Raw genomic sequence first — 13,380 nt, forward strand, 5'->3', positions numbered from 1 at the left:
TCTCTGCTGTTAACGCTGCTGCCGGGATACAGCTGAGGAGGAGCCNGGCTGTACTATTGTTGTTGGTGAGATCAGTATGTTATATGAACATTATTTCTTAGTCTCTGTGACATATTAGGAGGATTTTATGACTATTTGCTTTAGATTTCTTACGTATAGCTCCTTTAAAGCTGCCTGTGAGAAATTCATAATTTACAACAAACACATTTTCTTTTAGATATTCTTTTTTAAAATCACGTCCTGCATCAGGTCCCATCTCAAAATACTGAGTAGCCTAAATCTCACAGAATAAGGAGAGACTCTGGAAATAACTCAAAATTATGACTTAATATCTGAAAACAGTTACTAATGTCATTTTGAAAAAGTCTCACTATTTTAAGAGGCAGTCATTTTTGAGATACTAACTGCATATTTTAAAATATGAAGAAATCCTTATAGTTTCTAAGTCATTTTTCTGGAAGAAATCTGGCACAGAGCCAGCCCCCCGCTGTGTTGTGGCAGTTGCTTGTGAAGGTGGACATAATTCATCTGTCTTAAGGGAACATATACTATATTACTATATTTATTACTATATGACATTATTATCATTACCACTGCAGATAAACTCAGCCGCCAAGACTAATGATTCAAACACAGTTTTGGTCTTGCTGTACTATCGCTCGGTTCCCAGCCATAGCAGTTTAATTTCCATGCAATTCTTTTGAATAACAAAACGCTGAAGCACAATATTTATGACCTATGATATGGTAGCCTGATAATCATTAATTGCTCTGTGTGAAGTTCTCTCCGATTACACGCAGTAAACCACTTCAGCTTCCACACTCACTGTTCCTCCTGGTGGATAGACAGACCATTGCAACTGGTTTCTACAAATTAAACTTGGGGGAGTTACCAGTCGGCCCTGTATTCTCTACGTCATCGCAGGGGATCTCATTAGAGCTACAAGCCTGGCCAGGTGACGACAGGGACCTGTCACGGATCGGTCAGGGCTCTACCACGGGCCAAACGGAAATGTGAAGTGGCTGTAACTGTACTCTCACTGTAGTTTTTATTAAAAAAAGGGGAAATAGTGCATTTATTGGGGACTATTTTTAGTGTTGGATTAATCCACATATGTTGATTTAGTGAGTATTTGCTGCAGGACAGTGTGTGTGGGACTAAGTCAAAATAAACCACAGTGTGTGTTTATGGTAATGAAGGAACATGTCATCCAGTGACACAGTGTGGCTCACTGATGTGTTATTTACAACAATGGAGCTCTATAGCACAGAGGAAGAAGATATACCATGCTGTAGATACACACACTTGTTAGTAGATACATTCACTGTCGGTTTGGCTCTTTGCATGAGATTGTTGACATAAAGAAAAATATAGAATATTGCCGGAACTATGCTTTGACATTGTATATTTTTACAAACTTTATGTGACAGCTGAGTGTAATGGCAGTGGCAACAACCATGAAAGTTACAGGCTACCAGATAGTTTACTGCTTACTCCAGAACATTTTGTAGTTCCTCAGTATTTGGTTTAATTGGGTTCTCAGAACTGAAAATTGATCCCCAAGCTAATCATCAGATCAAATAAATATTTAGAAAAGCTCTGAGCACTGATGCCGCAGATAATAAGAATGAATAAACAGTTTGATTGAGGGTTTCTTCAGAAGTATGGAGGCAACTGAAGTAGGCAATCTGTTATAATCAAACCATTTTCAAGGGACATACAGCAATGCAGCCCAATAACAATAAACCTTAGTTTGAAAGTCATGAAATCTGCGCAGACCAAATGCAGCACGTATGCAACTTTTTTCAATTGCCAATAGTTTCCACTTTTGATGGATGAAAGAATCTAATAAAAGATGGAAAAATAAAGGAGATGACCAGTATTTTCTTTCCTCTGTCACCCATTTTCCCCCATGTTTGAAGGAAATAAAAGAGAAGTAAAGGTAGAGAAGCGGAAACTACAAGTAAGGATTATTTGAGTAATAAAAAGTGTTGTTTTGATTATGACAAATTATCCCAGAGACAGACAGGATCTTTGCACCAACAAGCTTTTGTCTTCTTTTAACCATGGCCAAAAAGAGGTACAGTATATTTAGACTCTGGTGATATTAAACTGTCATCAAATGGCACGGAAAAGAGTTTTGTTTTCTTTGGTAATTTTTTGTAGTCGTCGTCGTCGTCGTCGTCGTCGTCGTCGTCGTCGTCGTCGTGGTGGTGGTGGTGGTGGTGGTGGTTACCAGCGGACACACTGTGGTGCACTGGGCTTTGCTGTAGTTTTGGCAGCGTCTTCCCCTGTGCACTGTGCTGATGATGATACAGCATTACCACATTGGTGATATGCTGCGATTGCACTTACAAATAACAGAAATTCGCCAAGTGCAACACACCCTACAGTGTTGTTAAGAGCCTGAAGCAGGATGAAATTTAATGTAGACAGCTGCCTTGTATTTCTCTGTGCAGGAAAAACCTTGAGTGGTATATAAATGTATATCATTGTATGGAGATTAGCATTGTCTTTGTGTGCCTGGACTCAGGCTTTCTGAGGAGTAAGGGCAAAGAAAAAAAATGCATCTAGTCTGGTATGAAGGAACACATCCATGTACTTGTTCAGCCAGAGCCACAGCCACAGCCATAGCCTGATGATAGTTGCATACAATTTTGGAAGGGTAAACAGTGTGTGAGCCATATGTATTATGCAGTCATGCAGTGTGCAGATAAACAGACCTTCAGTTACCTGTATATCACAATCACACTTCTCTAATCACTGTCAAACCTGCAGGGGTGTGTATAAGATTTTTTCTTTGTCAAACCAGTAGCCCTACCTATCATAGGAATCTTTCATCTCAGACAAGCAACAGCAGGTAGAAGAGTCTGGGAGGAACAGCCAGGGCCAGATGCATAAAACTCTCAAGATTCATGGCAAAAACTGTGTCTATGCACAAAGACAGAAATGTGCCCATGCATTATTTTTTATCAGCTTTATAAAGCTGGACAAATGCATGTTTCTGTTTATAAATCTCAATCACTTTGGAGCTGAGTGCATATGCATAAGTTTGCATATCAAAACTTGTGCCTGCTCCACCACTGTGTGTGAGAAATACAGCAAAGAGGATGTGCAGTTTCACAGACTGTGGTGCTGATGGACAAAGAAATCAGTCAGCATTAATTTGAACTTAAAACCCATGAATCGAAAGTCATTGATCAAGCAAAGATGCAAAAATCCAAAGTGAGAATTTGATGCTTCTTCTATTTCACGTTTTATTTATTTCTGAATCCTTTATTTTTAAATGGTAGGTTGCATATGCTCTTTTGCAGCAATGTTTTGTTAAATGATTTCGTAGAACAGCAGAAACAAAATGATACCTCTATGTAAATTTTGATTTCAGCTGTTTATTTATTTTATTTAAATTTTATTTAACCAGGAAGTCCCATTGAGATTGAAAATCTCTTTTAAAAGAGGGACCTGGCCAAGGTAGCAGCCAATAAAAACATATTGAAAATGCAACAAATACAACATAAAATACAAAATACACAATAAAACAACTATTCAAACATAGTGGCCTCTCATGAAAAACAAGCACGTCTCTATCATCACATTCTTTCTGATGTCCTAATTCATCAATGGATACAAGTGTTTCTAATTTTAGATCTTTTTGAAGATTGTTCCATGCTCATGGTGCAGAGCAGGAGGATGCAGTTCATAACATTTGCACACAATCACACATAAACAAGACAATCTCCTTTTGAGGAACGGTGACCTGGACTGGAATCTAGAAAACTGAAAAGACGAAATGAAACATGAGCTTTAAATGGAAAAGATGAGGACTGTTTTGACAGTGAATAACCACTTTGTGTTTGTGTCTCTGCAGAGTGTAGAGGATGAGTCACAGTGGGTTGAAGAACTGCTGAAGCACCATACAGCCAGAGTCCGAGATGTGGAGATCCTGACGGGCCTGGACCTCTACCGATCTACCAACCTCACCTACACCAGCACCCTCAGCCTAAAAACCTACCTGCAAACCTTCGAGGGTGATGACTAGACACCCAGAGAAACAGACACACAAATACAGGATGTAGCCCTTTGTAGAAGTCCTGCATTTTCACTGCATGCTCGCTGGACAGCTGGCGCATCATCGTTCCACTCCTGAGGAACTGCCCAAGAAGTGCTCAGAAAAGGAAACACATTTTTGAAAATTGAGAAGATTAAAAGAATGGTTTGGAAAGTTAAAGTTTGGAAGATTACAACAGGAATATTCAATACTATACAAAAAAATCTGAGAAGAAATAAGCTAGCACAGGAATGATGCAGGATGGGGGACTTTCTTGACAGCTGCCACTACACATTTCATAAATAGAGCTAATACAGTACATTCTCATGCACACATAAAGGACCATATTGGGGTTTTAGCTCCATAACTACAAACAGTGCATACTTTATATTCCTTCTGCCTATCCATTGAGTGCTGTAGATTTTAAAACAAAATGTATTGTGTCTTTTCTTACTCATAAAGGATGACTTCTCTCAGCAAACTGCACTTAAACTTTAACTTTGATTACGTCTTCATACATTATGGAAATAAGTAGGAGCCAATGCCTACCATAAATGTTACAAAAATACATTTAAAAATGTGAAAGTCTACAGCTTGGTTTGCAAAAATGTGGGTATGGTTCTGTCAAGGAATAGTTTAACATTTTGGGAAATACACTTGTTCTCTTTCTGGCTGAGAGTTATAGACTGTCACCACTGTCAGCAGCAGGTTAGCCTAGCTTAGCATAAAGGCTGGAAACAGGGGGAAACATCTAGCCAGGCTCTGTCCAAAGCTACCAAAATCTGGCAACCAGCTCCTCTGAAGCTCACTAATTAACATGTTACATCTTGTTTGTTTCACCCAAAATGTCAGACTCTTTCTTTAAAACAACAGGCAGTATACATATAAACATGTATCAGATGCTCATGCAAACAAACAGGACTCGACATGTGTACACCAGGGTCAGAACATATTCAGAGCCCTTCAACAGATCCTAAAGTTTGTGCCATTAAACATGTAAGAAAAATAAATAAATCAAGCCTTCCATGTGGTTCACCTCGTTGACAATTATTATCTCATGATTACTAAAACTGGTCTCACACAAACACATTACATTTCATATGGGTAACCACAGATGCTCAATGATCATTGTGATTTATGTAAAAACAAACCACTGCATCAATATCACAAACATGGGTAACAGCTCCCTTCTGTTCTTGTGGCCTGCTGACAGTTTCCAGCAGCAACAAATCAAAAGTAAATGGTGCAAATGGAAGGTTTATTTGTGATCATACAAGTTCAATAGCTTTTTCCCTGAAAAGGACATAAGTGACGGTTAAAATACAAAACGAAAAGAAACAGCAGTATATTTCTAACCCCGGTGCACACATGAACATAAAACCAGCCCAGTCTCCAGAAGAAAATGTTGGCATTGTACGTTTCTGCAGACCAGGAATATCTTACATATATGTTTCTTATCATATAAACATTTCTAAAGTGACGAAGCATATGAGGTGACTTTGTCAGCAGGAGGTGGAGGGGATGTCACATTGGAAAGACAGCGGCAGACCACTGTTTGAGACCAACAAACAATAAAACTGGTTATTTAGCAAGAAATTGGCCACGAAAAGCAAGAATTTTAAGCCAAAACATGATCTTAACCTAATCATAACTAAAAGTTTTTGGACCTAAACCTGACCAAACATCAGGCCCAGTTCAGACCAAAGATTCGTGACAAGACAAAAACGTTTTAGAACGTTGCAGAGAGAAGTTGCAGTGGTGTGAACTATCTCAGGCCATCTGATGGTGTCACCTGTGACTTAGCTTGTCAAGCCGCCAGCAGCTTGATTTAGAACGTGAGACATACCTGTTTCAACAGCCGCTCAGCTTGTAGAGAATTCAGTTGGTCAAGTCAACCTGTCAGCAGGCAATGGCTTTGCTTCCTGTGGCAGACAGTCCCATTTACATCCCCACAGCTGCTGGCACGGCTGTCAGTCTCTGTCCTCATGGTGTCGGATCGGGGTGTAAATCACAAGTTTCATCACGATTTGATATTATATTGATTCTTTGGAAAACGCTATGATTTTTGCTGCGATCGATATGCGACTATATTACATGCCCATTTAACACAGTCTGTTACAGAAGAAGCTGCCACCCATTTCTTTTTTCTTTTGGCCACAAACAACACATAAATATTGTAAATAACTGTAACTGCTTAAGTGCAGTAAAGTTTACTTTAATCTGACTCCACTAACACATAAAACAGAAAGATCTTTCTGGAAGAAATCTTTTCATTTTAACCGTCATCTGTTTCCTGAAACTTCAGGTCTATCTGTCTTAAATCCCTGAAGGCAAACTTTTTCCAAAAGCCATAAAACATGGATTAACAACAGCACCATTCAGCTCAGTAATAACTGTAAAGATTCATAGACAGAAAAATTGTTATTTGCTAATCACTCATTATTAGCTTAAGCATGTTTACACTGCATAAATTAGCCTAGCTTAACAAATTACACGAAACGTTATTATTTCTCTGACTTACCGTTGGTTTAAGTCTCTGTATCTCCCGACAGAACAGCTCGGTTGAATTTCAGCCTGCATGCACGTTTTTTCAGCCGAACGTTGTTAAAACAGAGCAGCTAATGCTGCTGTAGTGAGAAGTTAGTGGAGTGAGATGGCTCTCCAGGCAGGTAACGTTACGTTGTGTTTTATCTCATAGTGGCATTGTTTACATACAGCATGTGCTCTGTCTGTCTATTTCCGAGTAAGTAAGTGTTATCCTCATAGTCTTTCTCTCGGCTGCTTGTCGTCTGGCTGCTTGTCGTCTGCCTGCCGCTGTTTGACGGTGACACAGACTTTCAAAAATAAAAGCGGATCTTAAAGATGACAATGGATCAATGTTTTCACTTTGCATCTATGACATTGGATCATTGATCATTTAATCGATATATCAGTCCAGATTGATGGATCGTTACACCCCCAGTGTTGGATGGTGGGTTGCTACTGCTCGCTGTATGTGCATATGTCACACACAAACTCATTGACTGATAATAAGTGCTGTTTACTATGAATATGGTCTATCTGAAGCTCAGGTTGTTTAATGTTTTAACTGTTTCATCCGTACTAGAAATGCAACTGTAGCCATTATCTCACTATCATGATCCTCATTCTGAAAAGCTGGAAGTTAAAGCAGAAGTACAGAGAGTCATTGCTATGGACGTGATACGCCGTCTCGTCTGTCTCACTGGTGTAAACTGACAGATTTTTATTACATCACAGATGAGAGCACTGCAAGAAGTCTCAACACGTCTTGTCGTTAATCTTTGTTTTGAACTGAGCTTAAACCACAGCGTTGTTCAAAAAAAAAAAAAAAGTTTCAACATGTCTGCCGCATAATAATGTACAAACGTTACATAACCATGGTTGCAGAAACATGCAGTGGTAATATTTATTCTGGCATGTGGGTTGCATAAAACACACACACACCAACTGCAGCAATTTTCTCTCTGTTGTCCTCCTCCCTCTCATCTCATCTCCCTCCTTCTGTCTCAGCTGATCATCTAGGTGTATATTTTTATGCAATTTGTCATATTTATTACGTAGCATCATAATAATAACAGCACCTAGTGTTACAGTTTTAATCCAGTGTAAGAGATCTGTCCCTGTTTACTTTAATACGATAGAAATAGATCACTGATGCAATGGTTTATATTCAAGGAGGTGACAAAACTGAATCCGCTATTTAAATTAATTATTTTAAATCCAAATTGATGGTTAGCATTCCTAAAATTTCCATCATCTTTTGCTGTTTAAATCTGTGTAACATGCCCAACTGCAGTAAGTCTGGTAGGTCAAACACAGAACTATACATTAAAGTAGTATAAAGGATGTTATATTTATTGGACAGTCAAATTAATATTTCACATCCAGCTGTGCCCTGCAGAATTGTTGGCTCTCAGTGTCTTTGCAACATGCATTAAGACAAATAAAACTACTAATCTAACAACAAGGCTGTACAACTAAAGGTTGTTTTTTTTAACCCAGTATCGGTATTCCAACAACACTGGTGTCATTTTCAGTTTGTTATCACGGTCACCTCATCTCTTTATTCCTGCATTCACAAGCTTAACTATACACAGATAAAAGCAGTCAGAACCTGTATTTTTTCATGTTTGCTATTTACTTTAGTGATGTTACACTGATGAGTTAACATAGCTAGCTATCAAGGTAATTAGTAGAACAGAGAAAATAATAAATAAAATGACTTAAGAGCTTGCTAGAATGTAGACGAGACCATGTTTATTCCTGTAGTCTTTCAAATAAAAGTTGTGGAGAATCGGAAAACTTGACTGGAACTGACTTGTTCTTCATTTAGCTCAGCATCTACACCAACCAAATTACAGCTGCTGTGAGATTTGGCTGATTACAGGAAAATTACTGAGATAAATAAATAAATAAAAATATATATATGTACACACACACTCACTGGGTACACCAACTGCTTGTTAACGCAAATAGCTAGTCAGCCAGTCATGTGGCAGCAACTCAATGCATTTAGGCATATAGACATGGTCAAGACAACCTCCTGTTCAAACCGAGCATTAGAATGGGAAGAAAGATGACTTGAGTGACTTTTAACGTGCCGTGGTTGTTGTTGCCAGACCGGCTGGTCTGAATATTTCAGAAACTGCTGATCCACTGGGATTTTCACACACAACCATCTCTAGGTTTCAGTGAGCGGCAGTTCTCTGGGCCAAAATGCCTTGTTGATGCCAGAGGTCAGAGGAGAATGGCCAGACTGGTTCAAGATGATAAAAAGTAACTCAAATAACCACTCATTACAACCAAGGTCTGCAGAAGACCATCTCTGAATGAACATCATGTCGAACCTTGAAGCAGATGGGCTACAGCAGCAGAAGATCACACCAGGTGCCACTCCTGTCAGCTAAGAACAGGAAACTGAGGCTACGATTCACACAGGCTCACCAGTAGAGATAATGGAGGATTGGGAAAACGTTGCCTGGTCTGATGAGTCTCGATTTCTGCTGCGACATTCAGATAGCAGAGTCAGAATTTGGCAAAAACACCATGAAAGCATGGATCAATCCTGCCTCGTACCAAGGGTTCAGGCTGCTGGTGGTGGTGTAATGGTGTGGGGGATATTTTCTTGGCACACTTTGGGCCCCTTAGTGCCAACTGAGCATGGTTTAAACATCACAGCCTACCTGAGTATTGTTGCTGACCGTGTCCATCCCTTTGACCACAGTGTACCCATCTTCTGATGGCTACTTCCAGCAGGATAACGCACCATGTGACAAAGCTCAAATCATCTCAAACTGGTTTCATGAATGTGACAATGAGTTCACTGCACTCCAATGGCCTCCACAGTCACCAGATCTCAATCCAACCCATCCATCACCCCTTCAACCCGCCCTACTTGGACTTTTGCTGCCTTTGGTTCTTGTCCTGCCGCGTTTCCCCCGATGCTGCAGAGCACCAACAAAAGTTAAGGTGACAAAAGTCTGACTAGAGCGGGCAGGAGGGGTGGTGGATGGGTCCAACAAACACCAACTTTCACCCAAGACAGCAATGTTCACGTCCTGTAAGATTCTAAAGCCAAACCCTGTTCTTTTTTCCTAAACCTTACATGTTTTTGTTGCCTAAACCCAACCATGTGTGTTTATTGTTGAAGGGGAAAAAAATCAATTTGCAGTGTTGCGGTGTTGGGCGTTTCTCCAGGCTGTTGTCTTTGCACACCTGGTTATCATTAACCTGCACTGCTTAGGGTGTCTCCTACATCAACAACTTCAATCTCTTCTGGGAGAGCTGACAGCTTTTTAAAGATGATGGTATACACCCCAGTTGGCTGGGGGCAAAATTACTGTCCTCAAACTTTTCATACTGTGTTGCCAACCTGGGCGCGCCCCCTCCACACGTCCCAGACAACCATAACATCTCCTCAGCATCCACTCCTTCTGACCAGTCCCTCTACTGTTGGCGTCCCCAGGGTCCTAGCGCCAATCCAGTTGGTTCCGCATGTTCCTTCTCCGTTAACCATGTGGAGCCAGGGCCCTCTAACAACTTCGTCGTCACACTTCTCTTTGTAATAGGCCAGCAATTAATTGTGGGCTTAGAAATTTGCCCTGCAATATAGCCACCATTCCAATGCGTTTTACTGATAGACTTAACAGACCATTTTCGAAATTCAATCTGGTAAATTCTCATCCTCTTACAAAATCTCAGTGGACTCGCAGTGGAGTAAACTTAAAAAACCTTTTATGCATCCAGACAGTCAACCTTACTAACCACCTCAGATCTCAGTACACACACTTATCACCAGCTGCTAACCCACCTCGCAAGAAAACAGTACCAGTGATCCTGAGTATGGCGCTTTTAAATGTCAGATTTCTTTTAAACAAGATTTTTATTATTAATGACTTGATTTTAGATAATAACCTTGATTGTATGTTTTTAACTGAGACCTAGCTTAACACAGATGGACCGGCTACACTCACTGAAGCCTCACCACACAACTACAGTTTTTCCTATTCATCCAGGACAGGTAAAAAGTGTGGGGGTACAGCATCCATAGTCACAGCATCACTTGGTTTTAAATAAACTAACTTTGATGAATATACTTCTTTTGAATACCATCCCTTTGTTCTTAACAGTCCTCATATACTGTGTATATGTGACTTTTCAGAAATGCTGTCAATCATCCACACCGACCACAACAAAGTTATTATTTTAGGTGATTTTAGTCTGCAATCAATCAGACTCTTTGCATTAGAATTTTTAAATGTACTTAACTGTATGAATTTTATCCAACACACAACAGAGGCCCCACCTTAGACCTAGTAATTATCCATGGCCTCTCTGCAAATATTTCTTCAGTTGTGGATGTCGGCATTTCTTTTTTCTTTTTTTCTTTTTTTTTAAAGATTATTTTTTTGGGCTTTTTGCCTTTAATATACAGGACAGTGTGAAATGGGGAGACAGAGAGAGTGGGGGGACAACATGCAGCAAAGGGTTGCAAGCTGGAGTCGAACTCGCGACCGCTGCAGCGACGCATCACCTCTATACATGGGGCGCCAGCACTATCCACTAAGCTACCGACGCCCCAATGGATGTCAGCATTTCTGATCATTTCTGTGATCAGGAATGGTTTTATACAAGAGTATATTACAGAACACACTGTCAGGAAACGCTATCTTACTGCTGAAATGGCTGCAAATTGTATTGAGCTTTTAAGTGACACTGACACTGTCTTATGATTTTATTGTAAACAGTGATAACAGTGAACTTGGATCAACTCTGGATAAAGCGGCCTCACTACAACTGAAAAACACTGCCACCAATCCGACACCCCCATGGAGAAACAAAGATATTAAACAATTAAAGAGAAACTGTCGGATAGCAGAAAGAAGATGGAGAAAGAATGATCAATTAAAAAAAAATCCCAAATCAACTCACCATCTACAATAAAGCAGGCACAATTCTCTCAATTGATCACTGACAACCACAACAATCCAAAAAAAAGATTGTTTAATTAACCCAGTTTTTACAAAGTCTAACAGCATGTCAAGCAACTTAAAATGTGAAGAATTTGCAGTCCACTTCAGTGGCAAAATAGAAACTTTTAGATCTTATTTAAGTCAATCCCAGCCAATGAATTTTAACACCCCCGAACTTGGTTCTTTTAGCTAGACTTCACAATCTGGTACTGTTTTTAACTGGTTTAAATCTTATCTTAGCAATCTTAACAATGGATGAATGTTCATCAAAAAGCTATAAAATGAATTGTGGGATCCCCCAAGGTTCAATTTTAGGTCCAACACTTTTTAATCTTTACATGCTGCCATTTCACCAACGTCACCAGGAGGCACGGCATCAGTTTCCATAGTTATGCTGATGATACACAGCTGTACATGGCTGTGTCTCCTGATGACTGGGGGCCAGCTGATGCCATTTTTAACTGTATTTTAAATATTAAGTCCTGGATGGCAGAAAACTTTCTTCAACTCAACCAATTTAACAAGTGTTAAATTTCCTGTGAAACGGAAGTGTATTTTGAAAGAAGACAATGCATATAACAGGCAGAACTTGACACGGGGTCCCAGAATGTCAACAACCAATGCACCCAGGGTACCTTGCACGTCGTATGTGGACATAGAAAGTCCATGACCAAACGTCAATATGTGGTGAGGTTGGACTTAGAATGGGTTGCTATCTGAGATCAATGCTGACTAGACTGACTTCTTAAAATCTAGTTTTTTACATCACAGGAGAAACTGTGATAACTTGTGGGATTTTTTAAAGGGTCAGGAAGCCTGTTCCATTCTCATTGTTGAATTAGTTTTCTCTTTGCACATTGTAAAGAAAATAACTGGAAGTGGGCATCAGAAGATGGGTACAAACATTTCAATGAAATGTGCAACATACAGAATTAAGATAATTCATATTCTACCTAAATTTGACCAAGACCTCTGCACCACATTAGTGAAGCAGCATGCATGTGGCAAATTTAGCTTTCCATGTGCAGTCTGCATGTAATTCCAATAATCCTCATTATAAAGTCAGTTTAAGATCAGAAATTAGAGCTGAATCATGAGGCCTGTTTTTTTTGTCACTCATTTTCTCCATCAATCAAAAAGTGATTAGTTAGCAGTTTAACATTTGAGCTTGTAGTAAATAAATTTAGGATAATTCATAAATGAAAAAAACAACAACAACAAAAAAACAACAGCAACAACAAAGAAACAAAAATAGCAAAGGTATTGAACTAGAAGTAAGTTATTTCCCCTCAAAAAAGTGTGGCAGATCAGCATGCATGACTTTGGTGTAACATTTTTATGGACCTGTATGCAACTGCAAACAAAGACAGTACTTTTCTTCCAACTCTGTGGCATCAGTTTGGGAAAAAAAACCTTTCGTGTTTACCACTAAAACAAGGGACCACCTTTCCACAAACAGCCTGGGGATAGAAACTGCTCTGTAGTCCAGTGGTGCGACAGTGGATACTTCTGTATCACTTACCAGACAGCAGCAGGCTGTTTCTGGGGTGGTTATTGTTTTTCATTTGTCCTTCCATCTGACAAATTGTGTTCAAATCAAATTATGTAACAAGAGAAGAAGTGGTGGGCAATTTACCTTCTAAAACTACTTACTCAGCTCAGTAAGGACTGAAGAATCTGTTTTGTCTTTGGCTGACAGCATATCAGTCTGTGGTAAAACCACATCTGTCAGCTAAATGGAACTTGTTGGTTTATGAATCACAGGCTAAACAGAGATGTATACTCTCAAAATGAAGAAAACACAAATAGGTAATTGAAGAGAACTGTGTCATTTGGAGG

General features: G+C 39.5%; 2 protein-coding genes across 2 annotated transcripts in view; one reads left to right on the plus strand and one right to left on the minus strand.

The window, feature by feature from the left end:
* LOC126383947 (ectonucleotide pyrophosphatase/phosphodiesterase family member 2-like) overlaps positions 1-5,078 on the plus strand; it is a 78,770-nt gene extending 73,692 nt beyond the window's left edge. Inside the window, exon 25 of the mRNA XM_050034713.1 lies at positions 3,869-5,078. Coding sequence (XP_049890670.1) covers positions 3,869-4,039 — 171 coding nt within the window. The 3' untranslated portion in view covers positions 4,040-5,078. The remainder of the gene's footprint in view (positions 1-3,868) is intronic.
* LOC126383971 (collagen alpha-1(XIV) chain-like) overlaps positions 1-13,380 on the minus strand; it is an 849,933-nt gene that overhangs the window by 183,678 nt on the left and 652,875 nt on the right. The gene's annotated exons all lie outside the window — the stretch shown is intronic.

The sequence above is a fragment of the Epinephelus moara genome, chromosome 22 (assembly GCF_006386435.1).
Source record: "Epinephelus moara isolate mb chromosome 22, YSFRI_EMoa_1.0, whole genome shotgun sequence".
NCBI lineage: Eukaryota > Metazoa > Chordata > Actinopteri > Perciformes > Serranidae > Epinephelus > Epinephelus moara.